This window comes from Cydia splendana, chromosome 6 (assembly GCF_910591565.1).
Source record: "Cydia splendana chromosome 6, ilCydSple1.2, whole genome shotgun sequence".
NCBI classification, from domain to species: Eukaryota; Metazoa; Arthropoda; class Insecta; order Lepidoptera; family Tortricidae; genus Cydia; species Cydia splendana.
This window is the reverse complement of record NC_085965.1, coordinates 9,878,026-9,893,121: the sequence shown is the minus strand read 5'-3', so window position 1 is coordinate 9,893,121 and position 15,096 is coordinate 9,878,026. Positions and strand designations below refer to the sequence as shown.

Sequence of the window (15,096 nt, the reverse complement as noted above, 5' to 3'; positions counted from 1 at the left end):
TTTAAAAAAAGTGCTGCTTGAAAATTCACATTCATTTTAAATATTTGCATATTATGCATGACCCCTTTTTATCGTGGACAGTCTTTAATTACCTATGCTTAATTTAGACTAGCAGTTTATATAAGGCGATATGTTCGCATTCGCACTTATCGACGCCATAAAATATTTTCCTAGCACGGGTTAGCCCAGTCGATCCAATTCGTTCGCATTCATTGAGTCGGAATGAGTGCCAGTTAAGGCAAAGCCTACCTGTATGATATAGTATTTATATTTTCAGAACAATGTGTCAGTGTTCGCTGCTGGTGTGTCTGCTGGCACTGGGCTGGACGGCCGCACAGCCCGTAGACGATGAAACCCCTCTTCACCCCGCCTCACTCAATCTAAGCGCCGGTGCCCCTGCTAGACGCCACGACACTCCCGATGGCATTACCGATCCTTTACCGAAATGTCCGAACGACAAAATCACGGTGTCCGATGGACGGGGTGGATTCATGAGCAATGACAAGAAACATAATAATACCAGCGACAGCGCCGAATTAAACAATGTCAATTATATTCAACGACGTGAAATCGTCTTCCCACCTTTACATAAATGTCCTTCTGACAAGATACCGATACGTCTTCCGGACGGAGCGTTAATTTGCAAGGAAAGACATCAAAATACAATTGCTAGCGGTAACTTCGACAAATATCCATCTGGTAAGATTCTGGTACCCCTCGCGAATGGAAGATTTATATGCGAGGACAATAATAAAAAAGGCACCGGTAACTACTACGGCGAAATAAACAATATCCGTATTAGGCGACGTCGTCGTGGCGGTCTCATCTGTTCTACCTGTTTAATGTCGAAATGTCCGTCTGACAAGATTAAGAAACTCCTTCCAGGTGGAGGATTTATTTGCCAGGACAAGAGACACAAACGCGGAGCCGGTTTTTATTCCACCGACCTTGCACCCAAATGTCCGTCTGGCAAGATTCTAGAATCCATCCCGAACGGAAGTTTTATATGCAAGACCAAGACAAAAGAAGAAATTAATTCTCTACCTTTACCGGAAAATGATAGCTTTGGACCTTTACATAAATGCCCATCCGATAAGGTGCCAGTATATCTCGGCAACGGAGTTTGGACATGTAAGGACAAGAAACATAACTAATAATCGTATATGTAATGACGGAGAACAAGTCAAGAAAAAAGTTTATACGGTAATACGCTTTCACAAATAAATCATGTCATTGGGACTACGCCACTACGGTCAATGTACCTTGTTACATGGACTAAAATTTGTCGAAAAAAAGCTCACAGCAAACACTACTGCGACAAGTTTCTATCTATACAAGCGACCTGGCATGATTGTAGAGTATTAAGTTTATTCTATCCGGTATTATTAAATTTAAATTATGTGTAGCATTACATTTATTTATACTTAATTGCAAACACATTTATTCAATTAGTATTTCTTTTATCCAATCCTACAACCACAACACACATATGTCATCAATCTGCTAGTGTCGCAGCCTTATAGGTTTAGCGACGTCTAAATCAAGTTTGGTATCATTTTCAACTTGAAAATGACTTCAAAGAACAAATACAATTAATAAACCGCGATTGATGCAAGTCATATGACAGGCATTAAACCGTCCCTGTTACTCTGTACGAAATAAAGAGTCAGGTATTGTGTGAGACATCATGGATGTCTGGATCAATTCATTTGTAACCCTAATGCGTAGATTGGTGATATCATCAGACGGTTTAAGTAGCTGACTGTACACTGTGTGTGTTATATTTTCTTCCGTAAGCTGCTTTAAAGAGGACGTGCCGGTAAGTCTTTGTTTTGCTTCATATTGACTATTGTGTGAAGTGCGAGTAGGGGGAAATTAAGCCACGGCGTGGGAAAAACGTGAAATTTCAAAGGACGACTCTTCGTACGATTTGACAGCTGACAACAGATAACTAATATGCCCCATATCCTCCCCTCCTCCTCTTTTGTAAAGTTTGGTGCTGCTCAAGTAGTAGTTCGACGCCCTTTTTAAGGGGTGTGAGGGGGCTCTTCCGCATCCCTGCTGCTGAGCCTGTATCGTGTCGCGCCTGTCGTTCGCGCGTCGTTTTGGGGACGGCTGTGTGTCTCGTGTGGGCAAGCTTTTTGGTTGCATTCAATTATTTATTTAAACTTTATCGCACGAAGATATACAATCATATACAAATGGCGAACTTAATCGTCACTTTCAAACTTGTTATTCGGCAAAATGGTTAATAATCAAGTAAAAAACAGAACACCAATATGGTAGTTTAATACCCAAACACTTAGATGAGACGAAAACAGCGTCATTTTACCGTACCTACGAGTAGTTATGTGACGCAAAGAGATGACTGTTTTACCCCAAATGACTAATAAGTATAATGAATCTTTATGATTGACTCAGGGTGTATATATATTTAATTGTCATATTTGATATTCCAATATTTTACAGAGAAATGTGTCGGTGTTCGCTGTTGGTGTTACTGCTCGGACTCGGCTGGGTTGTCGCACGATCCACACATAACGATGACATCAATGCTAGCATTGAACAGTCGTACAGACCCCCAGTCTTGTCAAAAGACATTGCCTACGAGTACGGAAGCGAAGGGATGGAGTCTTTATCAAGGCAGCATCGTAGTCTATGGCCGGCTAGTCCTATATATAAATGTCCGACCGACCGACGCATGGTAGATATTGGGAATGGTCACTTCATATGTCAGCCGAGACGAAAGCATGTTAGAAGAAATTGGTAAAAAATGTAGAGATGTCAAACATATGTAATGGATACGATTAGTGCATTTTTTTAACGAAGCTGGTTCACATCCAGCCACGGGCACAAACATTGGAGGCTTTTATCACTTTATAAGTAAACGAAGTTATCGGACCTTTGTTTTGTAGTAATATAGCAGTTTGAAATTATATACATGATAAAAAATACATATGTGAATTTGAAAATATATTGTTATTCTAAATTAAAATGTTATACCTAATCTAGCCGTGTTCTTTACTTTTGGATAGAAGGCTAATTTAAATCTATCCTAAAAGTGCAGCATTGATATATAGAGAAGGGGTGAAAAATATCTCAAAAAATAAAACAAGTGACCTATGTTCTCATGGATGCTTAAACTTTTTCAAAGTTGTTTTGGAGTTATAATTACGTGTATGTTAAAAATACGTGAGTGATTCGATTTAATATATTTAATACATGTGTCTCACGGAAGTTTTGTTTTTAAAATATCCGATTTTTGGTTGGGATGACCTTCATAGGGCAAAAACTCTTGTATTTGTTTACGTACACTTTGCTCACATAGTCAGAAAGGAAGAGCTACGCTCCTTCTGCTCTACGGACCTTCTGTAAATGGAGTATGTGTACAATAAGAAGAGTTAGAAGCGACAAAAGAGCTTGTAGGCGGTCTTCCCCACATTGACTTTACCCGTAAGACTTTTGAATATCACAATAAAAGAGAAAACTAACCTGTGAAACGGGCAGGCTGCGAAGCGAGGACTTGGCGGGCTCGGCGCGGCAGTCCCACGACGACGGCACGAACTCCACCTCGTCGCCCTCCGAGCCCGAGCCCGAGCCCGAGCCCGAGGCGCTGCCCGAGCCCGGCGCCGCGCGGCCCGCGGACCCGTTCGAGCCGCGCTGTCAAAACGTCCAGACAGTTGTAATGTCGAAATGAACCCTTAACCTTTTTTGAGTTCCATGAGCCGTTTCAAAGACGACCTTGAATTTTAAATTTGGATTTAAATTTTGATTGTCAGTGCCAACCAGATATGGCGCTCGAACTCAATAGGTTAATTATAGATAAAGACTTTTAGACCGCGGGCCAGGAGCAAATATCGTCAGTCATCGCCTCCCGCTTGATACTTTGTCAAGTGATAGTTTAGATGCTATCATGAATTAAAAAACCGGACAAGTGCGAGTCGGACTCGCCCACCGAGGGTTCCGTACTTTTTAGTATTTGTTGTTATAGCGGCAACAGAAATACATCATCTGTGAAAATTTCAACTGCCTAGCTATCACGGTTCATGAGATACAGCCTGGTGACAGACGGACGGACGGACGGACAGCGGAGTCTTAGTAATAGGGTCCCGTTTTTACCCTTTGGGTACGGAACCCTAAAAAATAGTCAGCCGGTTGTATCGCGGTGGAAAGACCGTCAGTTGATCATGTCCGCAAATCCATAAGGCGTTTGTTGAAATGCCTGATGAAATCCTACATGCAAAATTTCATGATTTAGTTATTACTATAATAAAAAGGTACAGCGCTTATTTTTTCATGTTTATGCAAGTAGCTGACGGTCTTTCCACCGCTATACAACCGGCTGACGGTTGTTTTTTTATTTATAATAATATCTAAACTATCTTCTGACAAAGTATCAAACGGGAGGCGATGACAAAATTTATTTTATTTTTTTACATGTTTCGGTGGCTGCCAATACTCAACCCACCAACGGAGCGCCAGCTGACGTCCATGAGGGATCATCATACATAGCCGTTAACCAATATACGAGTTATCGCCCGGGAGGCGATTGGTCATGAAATCTGTTCGTGGCTCGCGGTCCATTTCGGGCACAACGTGTGATTTTCTTTTATAAACGACGATTTCTTCAAATCTAGACAACTAACAAATGAAAACAGTTTTGGAAATAGCACCTCGATCGGAATCTCCCCGATAGATAACTTTTGCCAAGCAGGAGCATACACTAGACTTTAAGTAAATAAATAAATACAAAAGTCACAGCTTCACAAAGTTAGTCATGTTAGTCATGTTTGATATTTTATTAAGTATCTAATTGTGGAAGGGGAATTGCATTACTAATAATATAACTGTACAAATATATTAGTATATATTATAGGGTAGTATATACTTATATAAACACTTACATGGTCGAAATGCGTGGTTGGAACGACGGACGTCTCTTGCCCGTCGCCGCCCTAGCACGCACACATACACAATATTATTCACACGCATGCAAACCACAACCAGTATATTATGGCGTTATTCGACGTGGACAGTTGTCAATATATTTAATAGATTATAAACTGAAATAAATGTCATATACTAAGAAAAAGTGTACAAGGCCTCCAGTGCCCCAGGCTGGAATCGAACCAGCGTCCTCTGCTATCGCAGCAGGTGCCTGTGCCATTCGGCCACCGGGCCACAGCGGCATAAGTCGAATTTCTCCAAGTATATGCACTGCTTACTGAAGGCGCCCCCATTATTATTTTCTAAAAATAATTTAATGTGTACTAATACTTCTAATAGTATATTTAATAGAATTGAATGAATGAATTACGAACTTACTAAATTGTAAAATAACAGGCATATCACGGGGACAAAAATCTTACAGGTTCTTGTTTTATTTTGCGCTTATGATTATAGATTCAGCAAATAGTTGTTATACATTCGATTTTAAATCTAAACACTAACAAAATAAAGTTGATATTAAAATACTCGCCGATTATGATTCATTCTTATAATATAGATTTTATCATAACATAACCGTCATAAGATAGAACATCAGATGATTTGCAGTGAAGAGTAAAATTGTGAAATCATTATATTGACTAACTGTCCACATATGTAAATATATAATCAATAAAAATGGATATAAGGTAAACCAAAACTTTGTTGTGAAAGTGAAAATGTTCCTTCTTTGAGAAATTGTGTTATAACCCCCTTATTCATAAAACTTTACGGACCTGATTTAGTAAAATTATGTTTTATCGCTTTCGTGCAAATACATAAATCAAAATGACAGATAAAGACACGATTATTAGCTAATTGAGCTTTGTAGCGCGTTTAGGAAGAAGGGGGTAAGTGATTACAAGCACATTGATAAAGTAAAGCATTTTCACTTTAACCTCCTGAGACTAAATGTACATTACAATGTACATATTCGTGCAATCTAATTTGAACCTTTCATGAACCAAATAAAGTAGCATTTCTTTTGTTTCATTGCTTTTTAAAACAAACGAAATTCGTTTTGATTTAAAAATAAAGTTCAAATAAATAAAAAAACTTTATATGGTGGGTCTTAGGAGGATAAACTAAATCTTGGTATAGTACTAGGGAGGTCATATAAAGCATGGGATTGTCAGTCGTTATTTATATAGAGACTAGCGACCCGCCCCGGCATCGCACGGGTTAACAAATTATACACCTAAACCTTCCTCAAGAATCACTCTATTGATAGGTGAAAACCGCATGAAAATCCGTTCCGTAGTTTTTGAGTTTCTCGCGAACATACAAACACACAAATAGACAGACGCGGCGGGGGACTTTGTTTTATAAAATGTAGTGATACTACATAATGTTGCTATGTAAATGTTATTAGTAATATGTAAATAGAAGAAATAATTTATCACTTAAGCACTCGAATAGAGAACGGAATCATAAAAGCTAATTAAAGTTGTATCTTTAAATTATCAATAGATGAGTATATATTACACAAATATATGTTACAATATGGCACGTAAGTAGATTTGATTAAACTTGTTTAGCAATAAAGGTATTATTTAGGGATAAAAATTAAAAAACTCACACACAAAAGACACCACACTAAAAGTCCCAAAAGCACACACTCACCTTCCAAATAAATTCGCCACTCGACGAATTGCTGGAGTGCGAGTCGGTGTCGCTGTCCCACTCCTTCACGTCGCCGGGCTTGTTGCCTTCTCCCTCTGGCGTGGGCTCCGTCGGTGAGTCTTGCGTGAAGGATGTGCTCATGATCTCGGAAGCTGGTCCTATGATTGGTTTAGAATTTAGTGTTAACAGTATCAAATTGAATTGACGACCCTCTCATAGAAAATAGACCAGCCAAAATGTATGAAACGGCCAAATTTTATTCGCGATTTCGAGGTTGGTCCCATAGTAAAAGTAAAATCGTTAAAAATCGATGACGTAATTTATGGACAGCCCCCAACGGGAATGCACTTATTTTTTAGCCAGCCTGTATAATCGAAGTATGACTCACTATATTTTAAATAAATGGTCGGGAAGGTATGTCATTACCTGAACAATTTCTGATAATTGTTCATCATGTTTTTAACAGCTTCTATATGTAAAGCATTTAAAAATGATCACCATGCATTGACAAAGGCAGTGTAAGAAGTATTATCCATCCATTAATAATCAATCAATTTACAAATTACGTTTGTATCTCTGAAACAACCCGCTGTAAATTTTTTTTGTTTAGCAGTTTTACACCAGTCATCAGATTAAAAACTAAAGCTCATTACAAAACACGCTAAGTGCACCAGGTTCAATTATAGCATAGTGGCAAGTATTTGATGTTGCATAGTCGCGCGTTGGGGTGGTATTCCACCTATCCAATTTCTTTTTCCAATGTGTATTGCGTCTCACATTTTGCTTCATGAGAGAGTGAGACGCAATGACATTGGACAGGTGGAATACCATCCTTAGACACGTAAAGACATCTATTCATCTATTGACAGCATTACAGATAAAGAAACTTTTGTGCATTAGTCCAATGGTAACTCAATACCGGAAATTTGCCACTGAAATTTGAACCTAAAGTGCAGAGAAAAGAGTTGCTTTTATTTTGTTTGAAATTTTAACGAAACAAAGCAAATTCAACTCAGCATATAACTTAAATTTCATCGAACGGAATAAGTTCTATAGGTAGGACCTCGGGCCTTAGGAGGTTATATTAAAACAACATACCTGTGAATCTAATATCACTCAGGAGCGGCAGGTAAACGTCAAGCTGGCAGAACTTCTTCTCATTCTGTAAAAAATCCTCCGTGACAGCCACCATTTTCTCTTCCACTCCATTCACTTGTTCAGGCACAAGCTTCACCGGGCTATCTTTTAAAGGGAGTGTCTTATCTACTTCAGAATCTTCTAAAATTTCATCATCGTTTTTAGTCTCTTTGCAGTCCCCATCGTCGACATTGCTTTCAACAAGTTCCTCAAAAGATTCGCTTATAAAGTTGACTGTTGCAAATTTCTCGCTATTACCATTGCACTTTATTTCATAACAATTATTGACTTTTGAAACTGTGCCGTTTGGGATGTCTTTAAGGGTGTCAACATTATTTATAGTTTCTTTATGCTTTGTTTCTTCAGTTTTTGTTTCGGGTGATTTGACTTCAGTTTGATCCATATCATGGCTGTCATCATTTGTTCCATTTATTGTTATTTCTTTGGAATTGTCACTGTTGCTCTCTTTTAGTGCGCCATCCATTTGTTTCCTGCTCATGTGAGAGTCGTAAGTATGATTCAATTCGACTATGTGAGAATCAAACGTCCTATTAGGACTGTCCTTTTCTTTGGAAATTTCAGCGATAATAATCGAATGAGGTTGCTCCGTCTCATCCTCTTCTAAGTCTGTAATTATAACTGTATTCTTACCTACGTGAGATTCTTTAAAATTCGTAATACTAGGCGGACTTAAAACTAGAGTTCTCGGTTGACTAGGCCTGGTCGAGTCTTCTGTAGGAGCTTCTTTCTCATGGGAAAGGTCCTGAGGGCGTGTTTTCAATGAGTTTTCGAATCGCTCGAAGTCGCCTGAACCGTTTTGACTAGAGTGCAAGCGCGACGTTTCCTGGGGTTTAGAAGTAGCTGCGTGCATGAACTCGATGAAAGACGGCGTCGCCTCCGATCCAAGTCGGCTCTCCTCGGACACCTCGGACTCGTAAGGGAAGGTATGTACATCTGTCTCTTGTTGCCGCAGCTCCGCTGACAGCATAAACGACTGGTAGTTGGGTACAATGTTCGGTAGATTTTCTGGCGTCCTCATGTCTACTGCCAAAGTCGAAGGTGTGCTCTCTTCCGAAGGAATCTCCGTAAGAGGCGTGCTCGTCACACCGGCCCCCATATCGTAGTGACAGTGAGGGCTGCCATGGGTTTCATCGCGTTTCGGGCTCTCGTTGTTTAATAAATTATCTTCCAGGCAAGTTATTTCAACGCTGTCCATTTTTTTGACACAAGGCTCACTTTTTAATTTCGGGCTATCGACTTCTTCGCACTCTTTGGGTGTCGGAGCGGAGATATCGACATTAAAATCTATGGGGGAGCGTCGAACTAGCTCCGGTTGGGGTAACATCCAAGCATTATCGGCAGACAAGATTTCTGTTGTGCAGTTAGAGTACGGTCCTGTCATCGTCCCGTACGCTAAGTCCTTCGTCTTCGAGCCTTCAGACTTGGTCGGCGAGGCTCTCGCTTTCGTATACGTATGGTTGTCATTATCGTTCGCTGTGATGGAGTCGGGCGAGAACCGGTCGTCGTCCGACTTGCTGTCGTGGACGATGTAGGTGGATATGTGGCTGAGCTCTTTCTCGTCGTCGAGGGTGAGTGTGTCGCTTTCGCTGTTGTCGTCCTTTTCTGGATCAAAGTCTGGAGGGAGATCTTGATCGGAGGCTATGTCATCGAAAGCCTCTTCTACGTTGTATAGCGTGTCGTTGGAACACCAGGAATCGATGCTGGTAGCTTTAGAGAGCGTTTCTGAAGGTTTGATATCAGTCGGTTGCGTGGTCTTGGACAGTGTGGAAACGCCCGTGACCGCGGTGGCGGAGGAGTCGGTGGTGGGGCTGAGCACGAAAGGGGAGACCTGGGAGATGCGCTCGCAGCGGCCCTCGTCCACGGTGAACGTTCGGTCGTCTATCCCGGTTTTCGCCGGACTGGCGTTTAGACTATCGGCACTCATTGTTATCCTGGAAGCAATATAAATAAATTAGTTTTTGTTGTTTACTTTAAATATAATCTGGTTTCAAATCTAAATATTTCAAAGTTGAATTAAAACATGGATTGGTAGTTTTTAGGGATACTCACTCCCTGCTACTAGTCTGAGGTTGGGTGCAGGATTGCCGGCCGGGCAGCGTGTAGGTGTCTTGGCCTGTCGGCGGCTCCGTCGGTTCCTCCGTAGAGTTGTTGCATGGAGACGGATAGCTTTCTGAGGATTCCGTGCGGAGAGACGCGTTCCCTGTACCATTAAAGCAGGTTCATATATGCTGTGATACTTTTAGAAAAAACCTTTTAAGATATATAATCTTTTTGAACACTATTTTAACAAGCTTCAACTCAAAGTGATCACCAGCCGTATTCGAACAATGAGATACGTCAAATACTAGATATTGAAACGATATGGATTGAATAAGTCAGTGTCAAACAAGTGTCAAAAGTGACGTTTTTGTTTGAAGAAACTAAATAATAACATAAATTACGTCATCGATTTTACAGATTTTGACCCCCCCCCCCTTAAAATCATGCTTCGAATGACCCCGTTTCCTCCTACGTCATGCGATGTCCAGACCTCCCCCCCCCCTAATTTGAAATGGCGTAGTTTAATTTGACGTATCTCATTGTTCGAATACGGCTGTCCGTTGTTTTTATAGATAGTTTGCATGGCATTATCAGCTAAGTTACTTAGGTATTATAAATTTCAGTCGTGATGGATAAGTTGTTAATAAACTATCATTAAACATCGGGAAACGCCGTATTTCATAGCTCTTGGTATTCGCTGTATTGGCACAGCCGGTAGGATGCCGGCGCATTACATAGCAAGTTCTTCTCTCGCACTTGTCGCTCTCACTAAGTATATCTCATTAGCTTACACAGCACGTCGTTCTCGTAGGCGGACAGCTGCGGGCCGGTCTCCTCGGCGATGGGGCTGAGCGCGCCCGGGTAGCTCACCACCAGCTCGGGCGGCGGCGGCAGCTCCGACCACGACGCGCTAGAGCTCTCGCTCTCGCACGAGGGCTCTATCGCTGCCACCTGCGAGAAGACAAGGATAGTTATAGTTAATTCTCTTACTCAGGTACGTTGCTAAAGATGCTCCGAATTAAGATCATGTTAACCATTTTGAATACTTGTCTAATTTTTACATGATTCAGAATCTTACTGGGGTATGTGTGAGCTCGCGGTATGAAAGAGGTGAATTCTGAATATTAATGTTAAAGAGTAAGAACACACATAAGAACAGCATAGCAACTAATTCAATTGGAGAGCCTTTAACCTTGGGTAAGTAATTTGTTAAAAAAAAATCAAAAAATAGAATCAACCAAAATTAAAATCGTACCTGTGCAAGAGGCAGCTTCAGTTCCAGCTCGTTCCTCAACGCGTTGACGCAGTCTTCATCCAGCGTGAACATCTCCCGTATATCGTCAATGTTCCCCCCGTTCCCCGCTAGAAACGTCTCCGGCGCCGATTCCTCCTCCCTCACCAGATCATTCTGCACTAAACCTTCCACAGTCAACGGCCCTGAGTATTCAATATTCAAATTATTTTCGTTCTCGGCCATAGCCAATTTCGAAGTGATTTGAAGCTCAATTTGATTCAACTCGATTTCTTTATGCAGTGAACTTAAACCCGAATCTGATTCCACGGGAGCGGGCTCCGTTGCTGGGTTCAAATCTATATCTACTAGATATTTCTGCTGAGACGTAGAGGCTAGAAAGTACCCAGGAGAGTTGGGAGGCGTCGACGGTGAAACTTTTTTCTCAGCAACAGACTGATCAGTGACGTCGCTGGCGTCGGTCTTCGAGTCTGCTTCATCGTTGGGATCACTGATTATATCCAGGAAATTATCATCGTTGACTATATCCGGCACTTCATTCAAAAAGTTACCATCGCGGAGTGGCGAGGGAGTTTCGAGATTAATTTCACTGAAATTTGAAGAGAAGAACATCTCTTCTTTCGGGATGTCGCCTAGATCTTCACCAGATTTAATGCCTTTAAAAAGTTCCATAGTGCAGTTCTCAAAAGGGCCTAGGACTACTGAGCTGTTTTCATCGTAGGTGTCAGTTGGGTGACTTTTGGTCGGAGAATCAAAAGGGCTTAGAAAATCTGGGACACATTGTTGTTCCAATTTTGTTAGCGTTACTCCGGGTCCATAGTCAGGGACTTTTGTTTCTGTTAATACGTCAGACTTTTCTTCTGTTGAGTTTGGAGTGTCATCCACTAAGCTTTTAGGTGTACTTGAACATAGAGGATCTTTCTCGTCCACTTGGCTGCTAAGTTGCCTTTCTGCGTGTAAAAACTCATCCACATCCCTCACAACAGTGGGCAGATCTAAGTACTCTGTGGATTCCAACTTGACTAGTGAACAGCTATCATTTCCAGGAGTCTCTAAGCAAGAGTTAATTACATCTTTAATGTTATCATCCATAGGGTTTTGTTCTACAATTTCAGCTTTCACACTATCAGTCAGATCCATATAAGCTGTGCTGTCATCTGATGGTACACGCCCATTTTCTACAGCAGTAGTATTAGACTTGGGAATAGCATTTTGTTCTATAATATTGTCTTTTGCAATTGTTTCTTCTGCAACCACTGCAATTACTTCCGTTTCATTCTGACTTGGTAACTTAGATGTTGGTTTCAAAGTGTCATCAGCGCATAAACTTTCTGTTACTCTTTTTTCAGAATCAAGAAATGTATTTATCACAGTTTCCATGTTAACTTCCGGTTCCACAATTTCTCGTACTGGCTCATCTAGTAAAATGTCTACAGGACTTTCGGATACAATTTTGGATTTTTCTTTCAGTGTGTCTTTAATGAGAAAAGTACTTTGTGAAGAATCTGCACTTGCTGTCGATTCAAGATCAAGAGATATCTGAGGGACCACTGACTGTGATCCAATTTGCGTATTAGTATTTTCCTTATCACGATGCACCTGTTTATCAATCGGTTGATCTATGGAGTGCGTAACATCCCGTACAACATCCGGAAGAGATTCGATTTCAGGGGCTTTCGTTTCACATTCTCGTAAATAAGCATCAGAAGTGGGTGTCACTTTTAAATTATTATCGTGAAAAAAATCCAGTGATTCTACTTTTTGCATAACTTTAGGTACTTCGTGCATTGCATCTAGCAAAATTTCTTTTGTAATATTATCTAAATTGCTGGATGAAGGTAATTTTACCTCCTCTTTAAGAAAATTATGTTGACTATCTTGTGAGGATGTTTGTTTTTGTAAAATGTCTTGGCCAGCTCCAGTATCATGAGTAATATTATATGCAGTAGAGTTATTCAAGGATTTTATTTCAGTGTTAAGAAATATTTCTACCATTTCATTTTTAGGAATATTTAATGGTTCAGGTACTAATGTTTTAGCTCGAGCTGTTTCAATACAATTCAAAGCAGCTGTCTCAGCTTCCTTTATTATTTTGTCAATAAATTCCTCAGGAAGTTTATCTATTGAGAGTTGTTTGTCTTCTTGTGCTTCCGACAAAATCAACGTAGGTGTAGTAACATTAATTGGAGCATTTGTTACCACAACTTCTTTTTCCACCAATGTCACAAGTTCTTCCTCTGTGTTTTTAGAAACATCTGTTTCAGTAATTGACTTAAGATCTACTTCAACATCGCCTTTATTATGACTTCCAGTTAAAAAGCTCTCAATAACTGGAACGGCGGATATAATTTGTACTGATTCAGGCACATCTGATTCCCCTTTTTCTTCATAAGTTGGTAAAGGCGAATCGCCTTGTTGACTTTCTTCTAATCTATGAGGAGATTCAAACGCTATTTGACTAACATTGTCTAAGTTTTCTACTTTTACAGACGAACTTTCTTCCAGGGCTATCATATGAAATGGTGTTATTTTACTATCGGTTGTACTTTCTGCAGGTGAAATGAGATCATTATTTATTTCTTTTTGACTATTTATGTTAGTCGTTTCGAGTCGTAGGTCAGTCGCATGTTTTTCTTCTAGTGGGGCATTTGGTAACAGATCTGTAGCCTTATCATTTTGAACTACCTCAGGAAATACCGGCAAGACCTCTTTATCTTCTACATTCACTGGCACGTTTTGTTCTAAACTTTGAACAGTCTTAATTATTACTTCTTCCGCGTTATTACAAACTGGGTTATTACCGCTAACTTCACTTATTGACTTAGCTTGCACTGTTTCCTTATCATGCAATATATCAGTTAACTTATTATCACTCGGGGTTTGGCAGTCTTCACTCACATACACATTCTTATCTTCATTAACACTATGCATTGGCGTTATACATATATTAGTTTTTACACTATCACTATTATCTACTTCACTTTCTTTTGGCAATACTGCTTCAACTTGTACATCCTCAGATATTTCAATTGCATGCAGTTTATTTTGTAAATCAGCATTCGTCTTTTCAAACGGTAACTCCATGTCTTTTATAGGCGTATCAGGAGTTAAATTTTCTAAGGTGTGTTGGCTGGTGGTATCGCTATGCCGCTCGAACGAGTGACTGAGCGTGCCTATTGTATCTCTATCTTCATCCTCATCCTGTTTCTTTTCGGGCGATTTGTCTTCAAGTCCGACTTCCTGTATAATATTCTGGAAGTTTGTAATGCCAGGCGATTTAACCATACTAGATTGCATCGGGTAATCTTTTTTACAGTCTAAGCTCAAATTGTCCCTCGACGGACTCGCCTGGTGGCTCGACTCCGAGCTGGACGTCTTTTCCGAATTGAGAATATTATCGAGATTCTTTATGACGTCGCTGACATCTTTGTAGTAGCTGACGTCGTCCTGGCTGCCAGCGATGATCTCCTTGAGCCACGGGTCTACCGAGGCGTCCGAGCGATCGTCGTCGCGGTCCTCGATAGTGTTGGCCTGGTGGCACTCGAGGACGGCCTGCTCGTTATGCGTGAGATAAATGTTGCGGACGTCCTCGAGCGAGCCGTGGAGGTTCGTGAGGCTCTCGGACTTGATCTGCACGGATAGCGGGTCTTTGTCCGACATGATGCTGCTGGACCTGGAAACGGCGGTGTCCATGTCGACGCTGAGACAGTGGGCGGACAACTCCTCGGAGCCGGTGAAGTGTGAGGTGACGGAGGTGGAGGGGGCGTGCACGAGGGCGCGGTGCTCGTCCAGCTTGGGGATGGTGTTGGGCTTGAGGCGCTGCCAGCGCTCCTCGAAGTCAGAGCTGCCGTAGCCGTCGTCACGGGTTTCGCTGCAGCGCATGTGCGTAGAGTGGAGGTGCTCGAGAAGCGCCTGCACCTGGGCGGCGCCGGGCCGAGAGTCAGGGTTCTCGTGCCAGCATAGCTGCATCACTTGGTGTCTGTGGGGAAATACGTGACGTTGTTTTAAATCGGATCTTCTACTGCAATATGGCTATA

General features: G+C 41.1%; 1 protein-coding gene across 4 annotated transcripts in view; it reads right to left on the bottom strand.

The window, feature by feature from the left end:
• The window catches only part of LOC134791367 (uncharacterized), a 106,265-nt gene that overhangs the window by 11,309 nt on the left and 79,860 nt on the right, over positions 1–15,096 (bottom strand). For 3 of the 4 annotated variants that reach the window (XR_010144295.1, XR_010144296.1, XM_063762376.1), the window contains 7 exons: positions 11,063–15,038; positions 10,599–10,758; positions 9,817–9,967; positions 7,708–9,698; positions 6,610–6,767; positions 4,905–4,955; positions 3,493–3,660 (listed from right to left, as the gene is read on the bottom strand). Coding sequence is in view for 1 of the 4 variants with exons in the window: in XM_063762376.1 (XP_063618446.1) it covers positions 3,493–3,660; positions 4,905–4,955; positions 6,610–6,767; positions 7,708–9,698; positions 9,817–9,967; positions 10,599–10,758; positions 11,063–15,038 (6,655 nt within the window). In the remaining 3 variants the exon portion in view is untranslated. The remainder of the gene's footprint in view (positions 1–3,492; positions 3,661–4,904; positions 4,956–6,609; positions 6,768–7,707; positions 9,699–9,816; positions 9,968–10,598; positions 10,759–11,062; positions 15,039–15,096) is intronic. The other variant, XR_010144297.1, reaches the window with a different exon arrangement.